General features: G+C 34.8%; 1 protein-coding gene across 8 annotated transcripts in view; it reads left to right on the plus strand.

Annotated features, from left to right (window-relative positions):
* MLLT10 (MLLT10 histone lysine methyltransferase DOT1L cofactor) overlaps nucleotides 1-25,161 on the plus strand; it is a 250,065-nt gene that overhangs the window by 166,581 nt on the left and 58,323 nt on the right. For 5 of the 8 annotated variants that reach the window (XM_068561150.1, XM_068561136.1, XM_068561157.1 and 2 more), the window contains 4 exons: nucleotides 5,297-5,549; nucleotides 8,848-9,417; nucleotides 16,624-16,668; nucleotides 17,517-17,549. In XM_068561150.1, the coding sequence (XP_068417251.1) occupies nucleotides 5,297-5,549; nucleotides 8,848-9,417; nucleotides 16,624-16,668; nucleotides 17,517-17,549 (901 nt within the window). The remainder of the gene's footprint in view (nucleotides 1-5,296; nucleotides 5,550-8,847; nucleotides 9,418-16,623; nucleotides 16,669-17,516; nucleotides 17,550-25,161) is intronic. The other 3 variants (XM_068561163.1, XM_068561174.1, XM_068561189.1) reach the window with 3 other exon arrangements.

Here is a 25,161-nt window from a genome sequence, read left to right on the forward strand (position 1 = left end):
TTAATGCTAAAAACTTTGTTCTAAGCCCCACTTACAAGTTATGATATGTTGTATTTTCATTTTTACTTAGTTGAACAAATACCTTATGGTTTCTTTTTGATTTCTTCTTTGACCATAGGTTACTTAGAAGCATTTTATTTACTTTTGAAATATTTAGGGGTTTTTCACGTATCTTACTGTTGATTTCTCATTTAATATCTTTGTGTTATAATTTCTTTTAAATTTTTTTGAGGTTTTCTTAATGACACAGAACATGGATTATTTTGTTTTTCTGTGTGCTTTCAAAAGGATGTGTATTCATTCTGCTCTTATTGTATGAAGTTCTTCTATAAATATCAGTTAGGTCAAGTTGACTTATATTGTTTAAGTTCTTTATATCCTCATTTTTTTGCGTCTATTTGTTCAGTCAATTATTGAAAAAAAGATATGAACCTCTCTTACTATAACTATACATTTTGCTGTTTCTTTGTTTTCTCTATTCAGTTTTTGCTTCATTTATTTTGAAGGTCTCTTATAATTTGCAGAAACATTTAGGATTTTTATATCCTCTTGATGAATAGACCTCTTTATCCTGGTAATAATTCTTGTTCTGAAGTGTACTTTGTCTGATATTAATGTTGTGAATTCAGCTTTCTTTGGATTAGTGTTAGATTGATATGTCTTCCCCATACTTTTAATATCTTTCTGTATTTATGTTTTAAATGGGTGTCTTGTAGACAACATAAAGTCTTGAGTTTCTTTTTTCACTGTTACAATCTCTGTCTTTCAATGGGGATGTTTAGGTAATTTACATATAATGTGATTATTGATATGGTTGTATTTAAATCTGTCCTTTGTTAGTCCTTTTTAATTTGCCCATTATTTCTCATCTTCCTATTTTCTTTTTTTTCTCATTGAATATTTTGTATGATTGCATTTTGGCTGATTAGTAATAATTGTATTATTTTATTAGTTGCTTTAGGGTTTCTATATCTTTAGCTTGTCACAGTCTGCCTTCAAGTGATATTATACCATTTCATGTATTATATAAGAACCTTACAACTATATACTTCCATTGCTACCCCTTTTGGCTTTGGGCCTGTTTTTGTCATGTTTTAAAATTTTTACATATTTTATAAACTTCACAATTCATTCTTATTATTTTTGCTCTAGATCATCAATTACCTTATAAAGAGACTTAAATAATTAAAAAGTCTTCTATATTTATCCATGTAATTACAGTTTCTAGTGCTCTTAATTACTTTGTGTACATCCACATTTCCTTTGTTGTTTTCCTCCTGCCTGAAAGACAACCTTTAGCATTTACTATAGTGTTAACCGCTGGTGATTAGTTCTTTCAGCTTTTTTATCTGAAAAACAATTATTTTGCCTGTGTTTTTGAAAGGTATTTTAGCTTGGTATAGAATTCTAGGTTAATGATAGTTTGTTTCTTTTAGTACATTGAAGATTTTACTCTTCTCTTTTCTAGCTTGCATCTTTTTCATGAGAAATCTGTTTTCATCCTTATCCTTGTTTCTTAGCACATAGGCATATTTAACCGCCCCCCCAGCTGCTTTTATCATTTTCTGTTTATTGTTGGTTTGTAGTGAGAAGCCATGTGATTATGATGTGCATTCATGGCATTTTCTTTATGTTTCTTATACGTGGGGTTAGTTGATCTGTAGATTTATAGTTTTCATCAAATTTCATAGTTTTTCTATTATTTCTTTATTTTTTCTTTTTTCCCCCTGCTATTATTATTTTTAAGTCCCTCCCCCTCCCTCCCCCCTGCTCTTTTTTGGGTACTGCAGTAGCATGTACATTAGGCTTCTTAATGTTGTCCCATAGCTTACTGGCACCCCTCACCCCCTTAAAAAGTCTTCATTCATTTTGTGCTTCATGTTTGATAGTTTCTGTGCTGTATCCTAAGAATTGGGCTAGTGAAAAATGTGTGACTTTTATGAGAGACTTGAATAGTATATAATTTTATTTATTTATTTATTTATTTATGGCTGTGTTGGGTCTTCATTTCGTGTGAGGGCTTTCTCTAGTTGCGGCAAGTGGAGGCCACTCTTCATCGCTGTGCGGGGGCCACTCTTCATCGCGGTGCACGGGCCTTTTCACTGTCGTGCCTCTCTTGTTGCGGGGCACAGGCTCCAGACGTGCAGGCTCAGTAGTTGTGGCTCACGGGCCTAGTTGCTCCGCGGCATGTGGGATCTTCCCAGACCAGGGCTCGAACCCGTGTCCCCTGCATTAGCAGGCAGATTCTCAACCACTGCGCCACCAGGGAAGCCCGAATAGTATATAATTTAAAAAAAATTTTTAACAAGCATTATTCTGTTTCACCATGTTGGTGAAAGGCACAGCTACTGCTTGTTTTCCTTCCCTCTGCCTCCTTCTTCCAAACATGGATTACAGAGCCTTGTAGAATAAAACCTAAGGCAAGCATACCTTTAAAATATAATAACTGCTATTTCTTTGGTTACCTCTGATAGCCTTTGATTAATTATGAGTCTAAAAATTTCTGTTTGAAGTTAGAAATATTTTTTGTTCCTAACTAATGCTATTTAGTAGGTATATTGGCTTTTTGCATCTCATCTGAGGACTAATAATTGTAGTTGGCCATGAAACAAAAATCAAACACATTGTAGATGTCTATTTTAAAAGATTCATTAAGTTGCCTGTAAATCACAAAGTGTTTATGCACTTCTCTAAAGACTGTCAATATAGCCAGATATCCAGTTTTCTCTATAGTGGAAAAGAAGAAAAAGGAAGGCTATATTTTACTTAGTTGAGTACCAATTGATGTAGTTAGTTTGCATTTTATGGTCAATTTACATGAATATGTATTTTTAAGCACTATAGTGGCTCTCAGAACAATGAGATACTAATGCTGTGAGAGTTACTTAGGTTGTGAAACTGACTGAGGAAACAGGTTTGTGATGTTGGGGGCATGTATAAAAGTTTTTTTAACTGTTAGAATCTTCAGCTAAAGTTTTTTTTTGTTATTTTTTTTTTCTTACTAAGAAACCTGTGGTATCTTTTTTAAAAAATTTATGTATATTTTATTTATTTATTTATGGCTGCATTGGGTCTTTGTTGCTGCAGGCGGGCTTTCTCTAGTTGCAGTGAGTGAGGGCTACTCTTCGTTGTGGTGTGTGGGCTTCTCATTGCGGTGGCTTCTCTTGTTGCGGAGCATGAGCTCTAGGCATGCGAGCTTTAGTAGTTGTGGCGTGTGGGCTCTAGAGTGCAGGCTCAGTAGTTGTGGTGCACGGGCTTAGTTGCTCCGCGGAATGTGGGATCTTCGGGACCAGGGCTTGAACCCGTGTCCCCTGCATTGGTAGACGGATTCTTAACCACTGTGCCACCAGGGAAGTCCCTGTAGTTTTTGTTTTGTTTTTTGTTTTTTGTTTTGTTTTGTTTTGTTTTGTTTTTTTTTTTTGAAACTTACAAGGTGTTGAGGTTTGTAAAAAATAAAACGTTATGGTTTTATTTAATATGACTTTGGTCACTGAAATTTGTTTAATTTTCATTAAATGCTTTCTTTGTAATACCTTCTCTTCCAAGTATCATGTTTTCATTGGATTTATGGACATATTTATACTTCAGGGGTAAGCAAGTATATTCTATTAAATGACTGGGAAAATTGACCAACCCTAATTTAGATTATGTGGAAACAGCATATTTCTGTTGTTGGTATTCTACCCAGTTTTCTCTCCTTTTCCTTATTTGACACATAGAGTACTTGAATGAAGAACCTCATTGTGTTTTCTTTAGATGACTTTTAAACTTCACTAGGGTCAAATGAGTGGGTTGGAAAATCTCAGGATCAACTTGAATTATTGGAAAAAAATATTGGAAAAGTGAAGTGTCAGGTGATTTTGAAAGTGACCTGTCTGGATGGGAAAGGTAGTCATCCATGAAATTTAATCAGCTTAAATATGATTGTTTTGTTAAATGGGAGTGTGTTTTCTCCTGAAATTTAGTTTGAAAACTTTTTTCTTATTTGTGGATTATAGTTTATTACAGTAGTGATTAGTTTTTTATGAGATCATAATGTCTCTTGTACTTGATGGTGAAAATCTGTTCTTGGCAGTGAGATGCTGTGGGGTGCAGCAGCAACATGGGGCAAGTAGCAGAAAAGTAGTAGTAAAGATTTGGTTTTCAAAACAGTTGAAGTTTCCTCTTACTCCTTTTTTCTGAACACTGATTTGCTAAAAATGATTTGCTAACAAACCTGATTTTTATCGTCACTTTCTCGTTTTTAAAATTTATCTGATGTTTTGTACTGAGTGGTTGTTAATATGTGAAAGATTTCAGTTTTGCATATTTTCAGATTTTTCACTTGTGTTACATTGGAGATTTCAGATAGAAGTATTAGAAAATTATTTATTTATTCAACAGAAATTTAAGGCTAGTTATAGTTCAGGCACCAATTTAACAATGGCAACAAAAATCCCTGACCCTTTGGACCATATAAATCTTTAATTTCAAAGCATGTTGATTAATTTACATCTGGCATCACACTTTCATAGTCATTTAATTTGTCATTATTTGCATGCATCTTATATTAAAATGATTATTAAAAATGGAAACTGTTTAAATTTGTCTTTATCTTGCTTTGTTTCCCTACCATAACTAATTATAGGGGGTGATTGTGAATCAATTTTATGGTATAATTGTACTTTTAATTTTTTTAGAAATCTTTAACTGCAAAATGTAACTGTTTCCTCAACTTAATACTGGGAAGAAATCTTTTCTGTTTCAAGGTTTTAAATATTTCTCTTTTGAAAAGCAGCCTCCACCTGAATTTAAAAAATTCTTGCTCTGACCTGTGCTAGATCTGTATAATATAATGGATATAGTCAGGTAGTGAAATTGTAGTACCTTACTTCTCTCTAGCTGTTGCCTTTCAGTGATGAACACTAAAGCTGATTTTAATTTCATGTCTAAGAAGTAGATTGTTCTTGTTGAAAATTATGTTGCTTGAGAAACAAGTATCTTCTGTATTGCTTACTGTGTGTCACTTAATAAATACAACTAATATGTACTTTTACTAATTGCTGCAATTTGATGCTCAGTCATATTATAAATTATCTACATTTTTAAAAGAAATATTTGTACCAGACTCTAAAATAAATTGTTTTTACATGATTTTCTTAGGCAGACTGACTTGTTTTTATAACTGAAACTTTCATATGTTTATCTTTCAAGTCCAATAATTATTTATTATTAATGTGCCATCTTTTTTTCCCCCTGTAGCCAAATTTTAATCAGTTCTTTTTCCTTTTACTTCCTTTCTCAATCAAAATGTTAGACTTATACAAGCACTAGCAGCAACTCTATATCTGGATCATTGAAGCGCTTGGAAGATACTGCAGCACGATTTACAAATGCAAATTTCCAGGAAGTCTCTGCGCACACTACTAGTGCAAAAGATGTTTCAGAGGCTAGAGGGTCAGAGGGCAAAGGGAAGAAATCTTCAGCTCACAGCTCAGGTCAAAGGGGAAGAAAGCCTGGTGGAAGAAATCCAGGAACGACTGTATCAGCAGCTAGTCCTTTCCAGCAAGGTATTAATTATGATATTTTAGTTGAAATACTTGTTCTTGTGATGATCAATAGTAGTTAAGTTTTATAAAAGAATTTACCTTTTACTTATAACTATTGGATAATTAGAGATTATTTTATGATTAGATGCTATAGTAAGATTACTTCAAAGACTAGTATTCCTTCTTCAAATGTTTCTGGGAACTTTGCTTTCCTTTTGTGTTATGACCTGTGCTTCTAAAGTTGAACTGTAATTTTTTTAATGTTTAAATAGATGTGGAATAAAGTTTAAGTCTGAGGAGAAAAACAACAAAAGCTGGAGTTTTCCTTTCCTTTCTGCTCAACAGAAAAGTCATTCTAATTTATAAATTGTTTTTATTTGTCTTTCCCAGTTGAACACTAAAACTGTTAAGGTATACATTTTCAGTAAGTGAATAAGTACTGAGTAATTTTTAGGGGAGCTAAATAGTTCTCGGTAAATAATACTTGCTGATTATTAATGTATTTATTATAAAGCTTGAAGATGAAAGTAGAATTTTGCTCAGCCTACATATCTTTTGGTAATTATGGCTGCTGTATGTACAGGATGCCCAGTTAGTTTTGAGTTTTAGTTAAACAACAAATTATATTTTTCAGTGTGTGTCCCATGCGTTTATTTGGGACATACTTATACTGAAAAATAATTTGTTGTTTAACTGATATTCAGAATTAACTAGGCATTCTGTGTTTTATATGACAAGTCTGTTTTATGGAGAACAAAATAACTCAGCTAAACCTTAGATTCTAGGTTTTTATTTTGAAATAAATATGTTGAGAAATGTAAGTGCAGGAACTGTTTGAGACAAATATATTTAGTAAAATAAAGGCCTCCTCTCCCTCGCCCCCACCCCCGCCCTTTGTCCCTTAGGAGTAAATGAGGGAAAAAGTTGTCCTTTTCTTTACCCTGTTAAAGCTTTTGCTGACAATAAAAATTATACCCGGAATCTACCAGAACATAATTTGAATATGTAGAGAGATGCTTAGTCTCCTGACCTCTTCATTAAAAAGTATATTCATATATTTTTAAACTAAGTTATTTTGGGCTTCAAGATTTTCAAGTCCTAGACTTTTTTTTCTTTTTTCTTTTGCCTCCTATAACAAAAAATTAGACAAGTAGAAAAGAAATGAAATGCTAAATTTGCTGTTTTATGTTTAATAAATTTACTGTATATTATTTTTATGATACTTTGGAAAACAAATAGTAAAACTGTAGTTTTTGGTTTTTTTGTTTGTTTGTTTGTTTTTGTCACATGGCTTTCGGGATCTTAGTTCCCTGACCAGGGATCAAACCTGGGCCACGGCGGTGAAAGTGCCGAGTCCTAACCACTGGACCACCAGGGAATTCCTGTAAAACTAATTTTTATGTAACTTCATTCACGTTTTGAATGTGATTAGCAGAATTCAATCATCTCTTCTCTATAATTAAGACCTTATTTTGTACTTCTAAAATTGCATTTTTGAGTTTTTAATGTTATCTTTGAAGTACTAATTCATTTAGAAAAGAGAGCTCTCATTTTCTTAAACTTCACAATATTGGAGAGTCTTTCCCTGCTTCTGTTAAGATATGGTAGAGAACGTGTTATGTTTTTATATCTGAAGTAATATCCTAAAAAGTTTTAAAAGTTGGAATTTAAAGGTAGGGCATTTAAGGTAATTGGTTGGCTTTTTTTTTTTTAATTGCAGGTAGTATGTGAATTTTAGAAAATACACATTTAAAATATTGTGTATACTAAGTGTTTTAAAGTATTTGCTATGCTGTCGTGAGCTTTTAACACCAGCTGTAAAAACAAAAATGTGCAGAAAAAAAACAGATGGTGACAGATCAGCATGGATAATAAAGAACTTCTTTATAGCTGCTAATTAAGTGGCAAATTGCAGTTATCCTTAAATGATTGATGTAATGTAAATGGCTTCTTAATATGTATATATTTTTTTTACACAGAAATGGCCTGAAAATGGTCACATAGGTACAAGTAATTTTGTAAATTAATAAGGCAGATATTCTCTTGAAGGAGTTAAATTTTAGAACTATTAATTGTTTTTAATGAGCCATTTTAGAAGAGCTTAAAATTTAAAAACCAAAACCTTGAGACTTTAGTTAAAAAGAAATTATTTCTTATGTGTAGGGAAAAAATATCTTTGTAAATATTTAGGTGGATTTATGTGTGATTACTTACGAATGTGCTCTGCAGTACAATTCAACACTTAACTTGGAATTTCCTTTCCACTGCCAACAGAACACGTTATTTTGAGCTTTCGTTTCTTAAAGACATTAGTTAAAACATGACATAGTTTAGTTTTATGAAACACAATAGATGTTGGTCAAAACTGAGTCTAAACACTTGTTACTTCTTTTGGCAAGTGTGGCGAGAGTGTTTGATGAAGTGGGATGGTGGATCGAATTTGTTTCATCCCAGCCATTAGTTTTAACCTGGTAAATAAAAACCTTGAGGTTTTTATATCTCATAATGACACGGTGGGCTTACTAATATTCTTTAACTAAAGAGTGGGGAAAAAATAAGCAGTTGTGAGAGATTCATGAGAGGTGCCCCTCCTATGATTTTACTTTCATAAAAGCAATAACAGAATATAAGTGGCTGGTTTCTTTTCTTTATGCATCTCCATGGGAGGTGGACTGGGAGAATGTGAGTTATATAGATTAGGTTCCATATGATCATTATTAGATAAAATCCATGTTTTGGTGGGGTAGATATAACTGAATGATAACATTCACCAACATTATCTTGAAGTTAAAACTCAGAACTTACGACCTGAGCAACATCTTTTGGATCTTATTGTATGTTGGGAACATTTATAATCATACCTTCAATAATTGCAAGAAAGGAAGTTCCCAAAGCCATTCAGAGTTCAACATAGTCATTTCAGAGTCTCCTTGAGACTTTGCTTTTCTTTGGTCCTTGCTCAAGCATACACAAGGCATTTGGGGGAGAGTAGAGGAATGCTGCCATGGTAAAAGGTAGGTTAAATAAAGCACATCTTATATCTTGGTAATTGTACAAGTAATAGCTTATAATTCAAGAGTTAATATTCAATTTAATAACTATAAAATAAGTATTTTTAGAATATAATTTTATAGATAAACTTGATTTCAGTAATAATCCTTAAAAAAAATCTAGCTTTGTTACATACTGATGTCCTAATAAGTTTTATAGTTTTTTTCATCCTCTCTTTTTGATGATTGTGTCATTTCTACTGCTCATGGGAACTTTTGCATCCAATTTTTTCTTTTCCTACCCCATTTTTTTTTTTCCCCCACTACAGGCAGTTTTTCAGGAACTCCAGGCAGTGTAAAATCATCTTCGGGAAGTTCAGTACAGTCTCCCCAGGATTTCTTGAGCTTTACAGACTCAGATCTGCGTAATGACAGTTACACTCACTCCCAACAGTCATCATCAACCAAAGATGTACATAAAGGAGAGTCTGGAAGCCAGGAAGGGGGGGTAAATAGTTTTAGTTCCATAATTGGTCTCCCTTCAACCTCAGCTGTTATTCCGCAGCCTAAAAGCTTTGAAAATTCACCTGGAGATTTGGGTAATTCCAGCCTTCCTACAGCAGGATATAAGCGGGCTCAAACTTCTGGCATAGAAGAAGAAACTGTAAAGGAAAAGAAAAGAAAAGGAAATAAGCAAAGTAAGCATGGGCCTGGTAGACCCAAAGGCAACAAAAGTCAAGAGAATGTTTCTCATCTCTCAGTTTCTTCTGCTTCACCAACGTCATCTGTAGCGTCAGCTGCAGGAAGTGTAACCAGCTCTAGTCTCCAGAAATCCCCCACGCCGCTCAGGAATGGGAGTGTGCAGAGTCTTAGTGTGGGCTCCTCTCCACTTGGTTCAGGTAGGCTTGGCCACTTGTTTTCTGCCTCCCTCCCTCCCTCCCACTCTCCCTCCCTCCCTCCCACCCACCCACCCACCGCCACTGCCACTGCCACTGCCACCACCACCAAGCAAAATTTATTTTATTTAAAAAAATTTTTTTTAATTTATTTATTTTTGGCTGCATTGGGTCTTCGTTGCTGCGCACAGGCTTTCTCTAGTTGTGGCGAGCAGGGGCTACTCTTCGTTGCAGTGTGTGGGCTTCTCATTGCGGTGGCTTCTCTTGTTGTGGAGCACGGGCTCTAGGTGCGTGGGCTTCAGTAGTTGTGGCACACGGGCGTAGTTGCTCCACGGCATGTGGGATCTTCCTGGACCAGGGCTCGAACCTGTGTCCCCTGCATTGGCAGGTGGATTCCTAACCACTGTGCCACCAGGGAAGTCCCCGCAAATTCATTTTAAACTATCATTATGATAATACTGTGAGTTGCTAAGTGACATTTAATTATCTTAATGAAAAGGGTTATGATCTTAGGAGGACAGTTTGGTCTTTGGAAAAGACATTTGGCACTAATCCAGTTTTACTTAATATAGGCTAAATAGTTGTTGGTTATTCATTTCTTTTTTTTAAGGAATATTTATTTATTTTTAAAAATTAAGGCTGTGCTGGGTCTTCATTGCAGCTCGTGGGCTTCTCTAGTTGTGGCACTTGGGCTCTAGAGCGCACGGACTTAGTAGTTGCGGCACGTGGGCTTAGTTGTAGTATGTGGGATCTTAGTTCCTCGACCAGGGATTGAACTCCAGCCGCCTGCATTGGGAGCTCGGAGTCTTACCCCCTGGACCAGGAGGGAAGCCCCGGTCATTCATTTCTTACGAAACACCTAGAATTAATTTCCCATTTTTGTTTTTGCTTCACTTGCATAGCATTTTAAAAATCAACTCAGAATTCACATTTAAGATGTGAGAGTTTTTGCACTGTTTTTGTTTGGTATTTGTTTTGGGGCTTCCTTTCCCTACACTTCAGTTAGTCTTCATTTTCTCAACAATTCCTCACACAAATTCTACTTGAATTAACTCCATCTGGAGTATTTTTTAATCAGTGATAAATGATTTAAATTTATGGACTTTAAAAATCACATTTTATTTCAGGAGATATCTGAAATGACTTATATCATTTTTGTTTTCAACTGTGTTTACCAGTATTTTACCATTATCTTTACTGTAGTATGAATGAATTTATATATGTTCTTACTCACCACATTGGGATGCTTTTTTAACCTATGGTTTGTAATGTGAATATTATTTTCAATTTAAAAAATTTTTAAGATTCGTGTTTTTAGGAACTTAACAGTGTGTATATTAGCTAAATGTCAACATTTATCTTTTAAATTGCATCTTCAATTTGAGATAAATGATTTTAAATAAGTGTTGATTGTAAATCTTAGCCATGTTTTGATTTTAGATTTCTGATTGTAGAAATGATGAAATTTTGGCTTAAAAAAAACCATTATGGGTTTTATCAGTTCTGTTAGTTGATGGAGAGGATAGGTAGAAAATGGCATGGAAAAATAATAAATAGAATTTAAATGAAGGTTGTTCACGTATATTATATAAATATAGAATTTTGGATTGTTTTTATAATTGTACAGACATTAATTTCAGTAAGTAAACATAAGAAAAACCATTATAAGGGAGAAAAGAGCACATGTAAAGGTCAGATATGAAAAGTAGTAACTATTAACTACCATTTGTTTTGTGCCAGCATCTGTTAAGTGCTTTACACTTATTAACTTGTTTAATCTTCAGAGCAGTTTTATGAAGTAAGGGCTATTAATACCCCTGTTTCACAGCTGATAAAACTGAGGCTTAGACAGACAAAATAAGTTGCCCAAGATCACACAGCCAGAGATTTCTTTCTCTTTTTATTTCTCATAGCTAGCTTCTGTGCCTGTGGTGGACCTGTTTGACAAATTTTTTGGAGAAATGAGTGGAAACTATGGAAGGATTGTTTCATTAGTAGTGTTAAAGATGGTTGAGAGCAAGATTCCCCAGTCTTAGCACTATTGACATTCTGGTTGGGATAATTCTCTGTTGTGCATTGCTGTCCTGTGCCTTGTAGGATGTTTATCAGGATTCCAAAACCTTACCCACTAAATGCCAATAGCACCCAAGACTCCCCCGCCCATAGTGACAGTCAAAAAATGTTCAGGTTGGGGAGGGGGGGGTATTGCCCTTGGTTGAGAACCACTGTTTTAGAGCGGAAAAATAATAAATTGCAGTGAGAAATAAGTTCATTGAAAAGATTTTAATATGTTGCACACTTAAATATACGTTTTATTTATATAGTATGTTTCCTTTGAGATCAGAAGAGCTTAGCAGTTAGCCATAGCCCCTAGTACAAGAAATAAATTTAGACATTTCCTCAGAAAAAATTTTAGTTCATATTTATTTTTAGCAAGAGGCACAGAAATCAGGTGAGTAACATATTGAGAAAATTAGGCCTAAATTTGCTCTAATGAAAAGAGATCCTCACCAATATACTGTCCATAGGGGCATAGTCTGAAAATTACTGAATTTCAGAAATTGCATTTGATGCCATTTGAAACACACATCCTCAATTTAATGGACTTAAGCTATTGATTTACATTCTTAAAAGATTTTCCTAGCTGTTATTGATTTAGGGAAATTTTAGGTGTGGGAAATCATGTTTTTTACACACTGATTACTTTGTGAGGGCAATGTTTGTGGTATATCTGTGGCAGAAAAATAAGAATTTGTATCCCTTTTACCTCACCAGTAGGTAGACAGAAATGTAGGGAGAAATTCCCATAAATGTTATTTCACCAAAATAAATGACTTAAATTTAGACTTGTCAGGATTTTTTTTTTCTTAAACTTGAGTTTTAAAATCACTCTGAAGAGTGTATATATCTTGTTAAAGCCATAATTAGGGAATAAGATTAGTTGTTGAAAACTATTTGAGGTAATATATTATTTAATCTTACACATTTTACTAAAAGTTTTATGACTAGATCAGAGCACTCTCTCACTGATAAGCGTAGTACTAAAAAGTCTATTCTTATCTAGAAGCTGGCTAAATGCCATGAGTATTTAGGAATTACGCCTTCTTACCATAAGTTAAGAATTGCTAACTGCTGTTGAAACTTAGCATGTGCTGCACACTGTCTTAAGCACTTGACAGGCATCAAGTATTATCGCTCATTATATAGAAGAGGAAACAGAGACAGAATTCTCACAGCTCTAAGTGGTGGAGCTATGCATTTTCCTTGATTCCAGAGACACTTAATTATAAAATTCAAGGGATGTTTGCTGATGAGGGTGTAAAACCTTGCTAGTATACTGTCAGTCATGCTTTAAGCAATGGGATCAACAAGAGAGTTTGAGCCAATAATTTAACTTGCAACAATAGTACCTCCTACTAGTATCAAAATGTTAATTTTTCCTTTGGACTAATTTTAGATTGAGAAAGCACTTAGTAATTGTAAAAGCAGAGAACTGGCTCCTGTATAAATAAGTCAGAAGGAGAAAATGTGTACTGTGTTATCAAGAATTGTTTTTCATGATGCCCTTTTAAAGATTCATGTGCAAGTAACAATGCAGGTGACCTTGTAAACACCTGCTAGTTAAGGTTAGACTATAACAAGCACTATAATCCTAGCTGCAGGAGGTTACGGGCTGTGTTTGTCATGTTCATTACTGTCTCCTCACTGCCAGCACAGTGCTTTGACCATAATAAATGCTAAACATTAAAAAACAAAAAAAAGAATGAATACTGTTAGTAATCACTGAGAATGTTATCATGTGTTTAGTAGTATCCTGTGTGATTTTGTACTTGTCTTTCAAGTGTTTTTGCCAGATTGCAAGTGAAATTATTTATTGTAAAGCTTTTCACGTATCAATAGTATTACAGACCAGTTTTAGGATATATAATTAGTTGGAAAAGACCATGGACAAGATGAAATTTGAATTGTACTTTGGAGTAGGCAGAAAACGAAGGCCAACATTATTATCAGAAAAGATAAAGGTATATTTGAAGGGTAAACTTCATAGAAACAAGAAGCTTGTGTTTGTGGGGTAGTTAGAAGTAATGTTGATTAACTAGAGCAGGATGAGTTTATGGAGAGTTGAATGCCAGGCTGAAGAAATCAGACTTTGAGGCTAGTGGTCTTTCTCCTAGAATTAGCATTCTGGACTTAATTCTGGCAACTTACTATTAAAAGAATTTTAGAGTAATCAAAATTCTCTCATGACATGTTCAAATTATAGTAGAGCATATGTAGCAAGATATTTATTCTAGGAGGCCTAGATCTAGTCAGAATAGAAACCCAGAAAACACCTCAAAACTTGTCTGATCAAGGGTTTGTATTGTAATATTTTTATTAAATCGCAGTACATCCTGATAAATGACCTACTGTTTTATACTGACTTGTACAAAATGTTTTAAGCGGCTACTAAAGGTTGTAAGTTTTGGCTTACAGATTATATTAAACTTTTGATTGAATTCTTTCCTACATATGTTCTTTTGAGCTCTTAACAGGCACCTGGTCTTTTCAAACATTGAAAATTAAGATGTTGAAAACATTGAATATTTTGGAAGAGTTGACGTGCTGTATTTGTCCTGTTCTGTTTTCCTTTTATTTTTTAATTTATTTGTTTGTTTTTGCCTGCGTTGGGTCTTCGTTGCTACGCGCGGGCTTTCTCTAGTTGCTGCAAGCGGGGGCTACTCTTTGTTGTGGTGTGCGGGCTCTAGGTGCACGGGCTTCTGTAGTTGTGGCTCTCTGTCTCTAGAGCGTAGGCTCAGTAGTCGTGGCGCATGGGCTTAGTTGCTCCGCGGCATGTGGAATCTTCCCGGACCAGGGCTCAAACCCGTGTCCCCTGCATTGGCAGGCGGATTCTTAACCACTGAACCACCAGGGAAGTCCCCGTTTTCCTTTTTATCTCAACCACATTAGGAGAGTTTATGATTTAGTAAAGTGAAAGTTAGCATTTTTTCTTCACAAAAATCAACATCTTATTTTCTCTGAGAAAAGTTTGGTATTTTTTAAATGATGGTGGTTTAACATTAATTTCTTTTCTTTGGGCATGCTCTGTCCTTTCAAAGTATACGGTTCCCTGCTTTTTGTTTTTTGTTTTTTAAACTCAGTCTCTAATTCTTTAATAGAATGCTGCTATACCTTTCTCAGTTAAGATACCTGAAATCTGTTTCAGTGATGGAATTCTTTAGTGGTGATACATGCTATAAAAGGAGATTCTGGAAAGGCAGTCCTTTGGTTGTGAGACTATGTACTTAATCTTAAATTGTTGCTGATTTCACAAAGACAAGTTATTACTATGAGTATATCGCCTCAATAGAAGTTTCTTCTGGCTTCTACTGAAATATGAAGGTTATGAAAGTTTAACTTGAGCCTGTGTAACTATGAAAGGGAACTTGTTAAATGTATCCCTGTTTATGTCATATCTACTTATGTTGATAAAGTGAAACCGAGAAGTCTTTTTTTGATAAAATATTTTAATTAGAAATAGACTGATTCTGTAAACAGGTAAGGGAATCATATAGATAAAATATTAATCTAATAAACTCATGAGAGTAGAGTTACTAACAGTACTGTAGATGAAGGAGTAGTTACAGTTAGTGAACATAATTCACATCTAAATGACTCAGGTTCATGATCTTACATACATTGATTATATTGGATTATAAATGAAAATCATAAAGGATATTGGATGCTGCTAAGACCAGGATATACCTTGGAATTTGCTTTCTTAGAAAATCCCCTGATTTTGTTTTGGCCTTTGATGATCTGAAAATTTGCTGGCCCTATGTCATGGCTGTCTTTCTATAAAAGTACTAGATCAAAGGCCAGAATAGCCATATTCCAGTTTTTTTGTCCCCACTGAGAAAATCCTTCTCATGAGTGTCCTTTGATTATTTTTTTAGCACCATTCCAAACAACTACCATTTCTCTATAATGTAACATGTCTATCTCTTTAATAGCCTTTTAAAATCTCACTTGTATTGCATTTGTTAATGAAGCATTAAGGTGGCAAATTCTCCCACCATGGCTCATTTTCGAGGGTCATCTGGAAAGGACTTACACTAAACTGGCCTAAGTGTTTGATTTTTTAACAGTATCTAATGTCAAGTTCTTTTAACATTACAGTGATTGAAAGTGAGTGCTGGCTTCCTCTACCTTGCTTTGTCTTTCTTCTTAATTTCAAGTTATTCAGAGTGGGCCCATGATTAGACTTGAGTTCTGAGGTAGATGTGTGAGTGATGGTTGCCTGGAAGGCTCTGCTGTACACATGGTTCCTAGAGGTCATGTTTTTGGTTAAGTAATAGCCAGAGAATTCCTGTGGTGGCTTGCGGGATCTTAGTTCCCCAACCAGGGATTGAACTCTTGCCTCCTGCAGTGGAAGTGCAGTCTTAACCACTGGACTGCCAGGGAGTTCCCAGGCCAGGACTTTTGAGTCACAGCCTTAGCACTGGTTTTATCGATTACTTTTCGTTTGGAGTGTCATATGGAAATTAATTTCCCATTTCTGAGCAGATTTTGCTTTTAGCAGTGTTTTATTGCTTCATGTCACCCTCTGCTCGTTCTCCTCATTTGGGTGGAGTAAAAGAATAAGAGTAATGGCTTTTCATTCATTACCATCATCAAAAATGAAAGGTACAAGAAAGTAAGCAGAGTGTAGTAGTTCAATGAGTTTTATATTGTTATGTAAGTCATAATGGATTTCTGCTCAGATATAAACTAAATAATTTTCATACTTAAATTGTAATTTCTAATTGAACATAGGATTCAAATGTGTTTGATACACTGTTCTCATCTAATGAATTATATAAAGCACGTTAGTTTATCTCATTGCCTAACTGTACTTCCTCATAGAAGTGAATCCATTTATTCTTAAATGCTTGTTATACAGATTCATTTGTAAGCTCTTCTGTCTTTTCCTCATGCGTTGCACACATACACATGCACACACATTTCTACACTGTCCTGTTAAGATTTGTGAGAATGCCATCATGTTTGGTTGGTCCTCCTACCCCTTATGTCCCAATTACTGGCTCATAATTTCTGTTCTTGCATTTGTTTGCCCTGCTCAGCTAGACTTTTAGGTGAATGTTTTCCTGTTTTTCTGGCCTGTTTCTTTTCTGCCCTTAACTCACTGGCAACTTCTTTGCTGATTTCCTTTCTCCTCCCTCCCAACAGAAATTTCCATGCAGTATCGGCATGATGGAGCTTGTCCAACAACTAGTAAGTTGTCTAACTGGGTTGGTAACCCAGACTTTTTGACTCCTACTCTAGTGCTTTTTCTAGTATATTATGCCACTTCTGAACCTTTAAATTTTAATTTTCTAAAATGCAGTTGGTTCTTAATTGAATAGATTTCTTTCTCCTACAAAGGTAGCTTAACTTGCTGCTTTGTCCTGTGTTCAGGATCCATATTATAGTCAAATTGTGACCAAATTTTGTTGATTGCTGGCCTTTTAATATGGTGCTTCCATTGTAGAATTGTGACTTCTGTTCCCCAATGAAGTAATATTTTCAGTTTTTTGGTTTTCACTAATCTTAATGTTAATAATTGTATATTGGCATTAGATATCTTTTTTGCTTAGGCCTCTGCATATCTTGAGCCTATTATACTAAAGTCTAGGAATTGAGAATGTTTGATCAGGTTAGATGATAAAATGAGGTTTTTCGTTATAATAAATACTATTAAGTGTGACCAAAGGTGGATTTACCTATATAGAATTGCATCTTATAGATACTGACTTTCAGCCAGAAAGACATTACATAGCTAGACTACTAAACATCTTTTTAAAAGTAGCTTTATTTATTACTAAGGAGATTTGTCATCATTATGACAGTATATCTGACATATTATTTAAATTTAGTAGGTAATATATTGGCAAGTGAAATGCGATATCTAGAAATTTATACCATGTGAAGACTGAGCCAAGCTTGTAGTTTTAATGATTTAAGGAATGATCCAAGGTAGACTTACTGAGATTTTATTATACTGATGCAGCCTATGCCTATGTATTTCTTTTGTGTGTTTGAGAATGATCTTAACCTGAAGTCCTTTTTTCCTTACTTAAAAGCTTTCTCAGAGTTGCTGAATGCAATACACAATGGTAAGTTTTATTAGAATCTTCTCTGGTGGTTCATTTATTACAAAGGTTGCCTTTTGTAGAGAATCCCAATTGAAAGCTTGCATGTTCTATTGATGAAATGAAACCTAGCTCTGAATCAATTGTTCAGCACCTTAGTGAAAACTTTTTGTGGATTGCCTACAGGAGGATAATAGGTCAACTTAGTTCATCAGTTTGGCTTTTATTGTCTCTTTGTAAGGCAAAATGGTGATAGTGTTGTTCTACCTTTATGAAGGTCATTTTTCTATTTTTGCAGATAGTTTTTTCTAGTTCTTTTGAGCTCTGGCTTGCCAGTGCAGTTGGTGATTGGTACCTACATCAGGAATTTGCTGCTTCTTCCACAACTGGGAATGTGAATTTTATTTTTAGGATTAAAATAATAATAATAGTTTTATTATTCTATCTCTCTATTCCATTTAGTGAATAAACATAAGATAACCTTTTAGATTATGTCTAATTTGAGGCCAGGTTTTTACAGGGGACTTGCATCTTTTGCAGGATTGGGTTCTGAAATCAGAATATAAGGCAAATGCTACCATTTTTTTAACTGTTAAGATATAATTATAATGGAGTTTATTTTTGCAAAAGTGATAGTTTCTTCAGTTCCAAGAACCTTCCTTAATTCTTTGCTGTTCAAAGAAAATTCTTGAATCTAGTATCATCTTTGTTGATTATCTTTTTTAGTCATTAGCTGACATACCTCTTATTTGTTCAAGACTGTTTAAATGATTCCAAGCAGTTTTCCCAACACATTTTCATTAACTTTCTGAAATCTTGCGTATTTTGCTAATGTAGTTTAATTTGCAGTCGTTTTGCCTTGCACTTGGATTAAATTGTCAGGTGTTTACAAACCTATAGCCAGCAAGAGACTAATGGCATGATGAACAGGCATAGACACTGTGTTGATTTGAGGGCTAGTGTGGTTTGGATGGGAAACCCCTAATGAGCATTTTATTAATGGGTACATTTTTAAAATAACTCTTGCTTCCCTGTGTAACCTGGAACTGCAGACTCTTAGAATAAATACTCCAGATAAAAAGGAACTCTTGAATATTAGGTATCTAGAGGAAAAGAGATAAGAAGCATTCTTAAAAATAAACCAAATATGTTACCATTCTTTGATAGGAAAGTATAAAACATTTTCAGTTTGCATAGGTAAATTTAGACTTGCTCTTTAATTTTGGAATATTAGAATTTGGAGGCATGCTGAAAGTTTGAAAAGAGTATATTTGGGGTAAAAAAGAAAGTAGATACTATTGGGAGCCACCGAAATCCTTTGCCATTATTAACTGACATAGTACTGGGTTGTATTAATTTAACAGGCCAATTGTCATGTTTCTTTGCATGGGTGAATGAAGTTAATGTCATGGGATTAATATAATGAACACAGGTTTTCTTTAAAATCTTGGGTTATTTTGTAACTGGAAATTTGACCCTCATCACCCATTCCATCCCATCCATTGACGGACATTTAGGTTGTTTCCATGTCTTGGCTATTGTAAATAATGCTGTAGCGAACATGGGGGTGCATATATCTTTTTGAATTAGTGTTTTTGTCTTCTTCAAATAAATGTGCAGAAGTGGATCCATGTGGTAGGACTTTTTTTGTTTTTTAAAGGAACCTCCAAACAGTTTCCCAATAGTGGCTGCACCAATTTACATTCTCACCAACAAGGGTTCCCTTTTCTCCACATTTCTCACCGATACTTATTTCTTGTATTTTTGATAATAGTAGCCATTCTAACAGATGTGAGGCGATATCTCGTGACTCTGATTTGCATTTCCCTGATGATTAGCGATGTTAAGCATCTTTTCATATGTCTGTCGGCCATCTGTGTATTTTCTTTGAAAAAATGTCTCTTCAGATCCTCTGCTCAGTTTTTAATTGGATTTTTTTCCCTCTTGAATTATAGGAGTTCTTTATATATTTTGGATATCAACTTCTTATCAGATACAATTGACTCTTCCACAGTTGAAGCAACTAGGGGTTAGGGGTGCTGACCCCTGAGCAGTTGAAAATCAAGTACTGCTATCTCTGCCTTAGAAACAAAGGAAATGACAAATGACTCACCCAAAGCAAGAAGCAGAAACAGTTTAGATAGAACCAAAACTTAAACCCTGGTTCATTTGATTCCATGTATTATGATTTTGAAGCGAACACAAACTTTCCCCCACACTTAAAGATTTGTAAAATGAAAATACAGGTACTATGTTTATTGAAAAAAAAACATTAAGTGTACTTGCGCAGTTCAAACCCATATTCAAGGGTCAGCTGTGTATGATTTGCAGATATTTTCTCCCTTTTGGTAGGTTGCCTTTTCATTTTGTTGATGGTTTCCTTGGCTTTGTGGTAGCTTTTTACCACTTGTTTATTTTTGATGTATTACCACTTGTTTATTTTTGTTTTTGGTATCAAGTCCAAAAAATCATCACCAAGAGCAATGTCAAGGAGCTTACTGCCTATGTTTTCTTATAGGAGTTTTATGGTTTCAGGTCTTACATTCAAGTCTTTAATCCATTTTGAGTTGATCTTTGTGTATAGTATAAGTCAGTGGTCCAGTGTCATCCTTTTGCATATGGCTGTCCAGCTTTCCCAGCACAATTTATTGCAGCGACTGTCCTGTCCCCATTGTATATTCTTGTCTCTTTTGCCGCAAATTGACCGTATATGCTTGGGTGTATTTCTGGGCTCCCTATTCTGTTCCATTGATCTATGTGTCTGCTTTTATGCCAATACCATACTGTTTTGACTACTGTAGCTTTGTAATATAGTTGAAATTAGGGAGCATGATGCCTCCAGGTTTGTTGTTCTTTCTCACGATTGCTTTGGCTATTTGGGGCCTTTTGTGGTTCCATACAAATTTTAGGATTGTTTTTTCTATTTCTTGGAAAAGTGCTGTTGGAATCTTCATATGGATTACACTGAATCTGTGGCTTCCTTTGGGTAGTGTGGACATTTTAACAGTATTAATTCTTCCAACCCGTGACTAAGGAATATCTTTCCATTATTTGTGCCTTCAATTTCTTTCATTAATGTCATTTAGTTTTCAGTGTAGAGATCTTTCACCTCCTTGGTTAAATTAATTCCTATGTATTATTCTTTATGATGCAGTTGTTAATGGGATTGTTTTATTAATTTCTCTTTCTGATAGTTTGTTATTAGTGTATAGAAATGCAGCTGATTTTTGTATATTGATTTTATATTCTGCAACTTTACTGAATTTGTTTATTTGTTTAACATTTTCTTTTGTGGAGTCTGTAGGGTTTTCTATATATAGTATCATGTCATCTGCAAATAGTGACGGTTTTACTTCTTCCCTTCCAATTCGATGTCTTTTATTTTGTTTTCTCGCCTAATTGCTCTGGACTTATATTTTCAATTACGAAGACAAATGTAGAATTGGCACCTAGTGAAGTAATATTTAGCCTGTGGAGGATTGAAGGAGAGTTGCTTGGACTTAGTTGGAAAAACCCGTATGTTTGTGTTTTCTCTTTTTTCAAGTGTATTCCATTTTTTTGTTTTAATTGTGGTAAAATACACATAATATAAAATTTGCCATTTTAACCATTTTTAAGTGTACAGTTAAGTAGTGTTAAATATATTCGCATTGTTGTACACCCAATCTCCAGAATTTTTTAATCTTACAAAAACTGAAACTATAGTCATTAAACAACAGCTCCTAGATACCTCATGTGAGTTAGAATCATGTAGTATTTGTCTTTTTGTGACTGACTTACTTCACTTAGCATAATGTCCTCAAGGTGCATCCATGTTATAGCATGTGTCAGAATTTCCTTCCTTTTTAATGCTGAATAATATTAATACTGCATTGTATCATATACCACATCTTACCATTTATCTGTTAAGGGACACTTGGGTTGCATTCACCTTTTGGCTATTGTAAATAAGCTGCTTTGAACATGGATGTTCAGATATCTTTTCGAATCTCCATTTTACCCTGTAGTGCAATTGCTGGATCATATGGTAGTTAAATTTAATATTTTTTTAAATTGAGGTATAGTTGATTTACAATATTATATTAGTTTCAGGTGTACAACATAGTGATTCAAAATGTTTATAGATTATACTCCATTTGAAGTTATTATACATTATTGGCTATTATACATCCCTGTGCTGTACAGTAGATCTTTGTAGCTTATTTATTTTATACAGTTATATTTTTAATTTTTGAGGAAGTATTATACTGCTTTCCATGGTGGCTGCACCATTTTATATTCCCACCAACAGTGTACAAGGATTCCAATTTTTCAATATCCTTGCCAACACTTAATTTTTTTTTTTTTTTTGATAGTAACCATCCTAATGGGTGTGAGGTGTCAAATGTTAGCTTAAAATTTTTTTTCTTCTTCATTATATTGAGCATCAAGCAATAAAAACCTTGAGACTTGTCTCTGGGGGAGGAAAGATAAAGAAGAATTTACATTCCATCTTATTCTTCTGTATTTGTTTTTTATGGTTGCTCTAACAAATTATCACAAACTTAAAGCAATACACATTTATTACAGTTCTGTAGAAGTCTGACATGGACCTCACTGGGTTAAAATTAAGGTGTTGACAGGCTTTGAACCTTTTCAAAATCTCTAGAGGAAGATCTCTTTCCTTATATTTTCCAGCTTTGGGAGGCTGCCTGCTCTGCTTGCCTTGTGGCCCCCATCCTCCATCTTCAGAGCCATCAATTATGGGGAAGTCCCTCTAATGCTTCAGTCTGTCTGGTTTTCAAATACACTTTATGAGAACTCTTATGATCAGACTGGGCCCACCCAGACAATTCAGGATAAGCTCTGCATCTCTGGGTCCTTAACTTAGATAAATTTGTGTAGTCCCTTTTGCTATTTAAGGTAACGTATCTATGGGTTCTGGACATTAAGGCATGGACACCTTGGGGACAGGTGGGGGGGCATTATTCTGCATACCATGTCTGCTCACAATTATTCTAACTGCCATACTTTAAGATGTTACTTAAATCATTTCCAGGGTTAGGTTTTATTAGTACATGTATTTATTGAATAGTTTTGGTTTTAGCACCTTTTTTGTTAGCTTTTTTCCCATAAATTACTAGTGACCAGTTCTGGTTCCCAATTCCAGGAGGCAGGTTTTTATCTTACTTGATTTCATTTCAGAGAAATTGTTGGCCATTCTCTTTTGAAGCTTTCTGTATTCCATTATAGCATTCTCCTCTATCTTTTTTATAAATTATAAAATACTTCAAAGTTATAGAAAAGTACAGAGATTATGAATTTATTACAGATATAACACCTGTTAATATTTTGACATATTTTAATAAATCCTTTTTCAACTTTTATTCTGAAATATTTGATACATTGAAAGCAATATGTATAAGTTATGTGGCCACACTAATAAAATGAGCACTCAGGAATCTACTACTGATTTAAGAAATAGAATGTTACCAGCACTGTTGAATATAGTGCATGCTTTTCACCATTGCATTCCCCAAGGTTAATGACTAGCCTGAATTTTGTTTATCATTCCTTTGCTTTAATTAATTGTTTTGCATGTATGTATAAAATTACACCCCTTATTTCTTTTTCATACTTCTCTCATCCTTTTTCAGAGTAAATGGTTCTTGTTCTACTTCTCCAGTATCTTATCTTTTCCCCCCAAAGTTTTTTTTTGTTTGTTTTTAAAGGTTTTTTAAAATTAATTTATTTTTATCTTTATTTCTGGCTGTGTTGGGTCTTCGTTTCTGTGCAAGGGCTTTCTCTAGTTGTGGCAAACGGGAGCCACTCTTCATTGCGGTGCATGGGCCTCTCACTTTCGTGGCCTCTCTTGTTGCAGAGCACAGGCTCCAGACGCGCAGGCTCAGTAGTTGTGGCTCACGGGCCTAGTTGCTCCACGGCATGTGGGATCCTCCCAGACCAGGGCTCGAACCCGTTTCCCCTGCATTGGCAGGCAGATTCTCAACCACTGTGCCACCAGGGAAGTCCCCACCCAAAGTTTTTAATGAAGTAAAATTTATGTAATATAAAAGTTACAATTTTAACCATTTTAAAAGTATATAATTCAAAGGTTTTTGGTATACAGTTGGCCCTTGAATAACTCAGGGGTTAGGGGCCCTGACGCTCCTCACATGTAAAAAAATTTGCATAAAATTTATAGTTGGCCCTTTGTATACAGCTTTCATTCCTATTGTCAGTTTTGCATCCGTGGATTCAACCAACCGAGGATCATGTAGTAATGCAGTACTTACTGTTGAAAAGAATTCACATGTAAGTGGACTCATGCAGTTCAAATCCATATTGGTAAAGGGGCAACTGTATTCATAATATGGTGCAACTGTAACCACTATCTAATGCCAGAACATTTTTTAAAAAATTTATTTTATTTTATTCATTTATTTAATTTTTGGCTGCATTGGGTCATCGCTCCTGCACGGGGGTTTTCTCTAGTTGCTGAGAGCGGGGCTACTCTTTGTTGCAGTGTGCGGGCTTCTCGTTGCTGTGGCTTCTCTTGTTGCGGAGCACGGGCTTCAGTAGTTGTGGCACACGGGCTTCAGTAGTTGTGGCTCGCAGGCGCTAGAGCGCAGGCTCAGTAGTTGTGGCACACGGGCTTAGTTGCTCCGTGGCATGTGGGATCTTCCCGGACCAGGGCTCGAACCCATGTCCCCTGCATTGGTGGGTGGATTCTTAACCACTGTGCCACCAGGGAAGCCTAATGCCAGAACATTTTTATCAATCCGGAAATAAATCACATACATCCCAATATATTCCCCTCCCCCTCCATACCCTGGCAATCAGTAATATACTTTCTGTCTCTATGGATTTGCCTTTTGTTGACACTACATGTAGAGGGAATTCGTGTCTGGTTCCTTTTACTTGGCATAATGTTTTCCATATTTAAGCATAAGTTTTGTCTATGTTGTAGCACATATCAGCACTTCCTTCTTTTTTCTGTGGCTTGATGATACACATTATATGGATATATACCACATTTGGTTTATCCAGTCATCAGTTGATGGACATTTGGGTTGTTTCCACTTCTTGACTGGTATGAATGATACTGCTGTGAACTTTCACACAAGTTTTTGTGTGAACATATTTTTTAAATTTGTCTTGTGTATATACTTAGGATAGAACTGCTGGGTCATTATGGTAACTCCTGTTTAACTTTTTGAGGAACTGCCAAACTGTTTCCCACAGCAGCTGTACTTCCTTACATTTCCATTAGTAGTATATGAGGGTTCTAACTTCACCACATCCTCACCAAGACTTGTTATTTTCTATTTTTTTTTCCTAGCCATCCAAGTGAGTGTGAAATGGTATCTCATTGTAGTTTCAATTTGCATTTACCTTATGACTAATGAATTAGCATCTTTTCATGTTCTTTTTGGCCATTTGTATATTTTCTTTTGAGAAAAATCTGTTTATATCTTCTTGTATCAATTTTTGTAGTTTGGATGTTTCTAAGAATTTGCCCATTTCATCTAGATTTTTAAATTTGTTGGCATACAGTTATAGTATTCTCTTCATAATCCTTTAAAAAATTTTTTTTGGTAATGTGGGTAGTAATATCCCCTTTTATTCCTGATTATAGTATATTTGAGTCCTTTTTCCT

Source organism: Eschrichtius robustus, chromosome 1 (genome assembly GCF_028021215.1).
Source record: "Eschrichtius robustus isolate mEscRob2 chromosome 1, mEscRob2.pri, whole genome shotgun sequence".
In the NCBI taxonomy this organism is placed as follows: Eukaryota; Metazoa; Chordata; class Mammalia; order Artiodactyla; family Eschrichtiidae; genus Eschrichtius; species Eschrichtius robustus.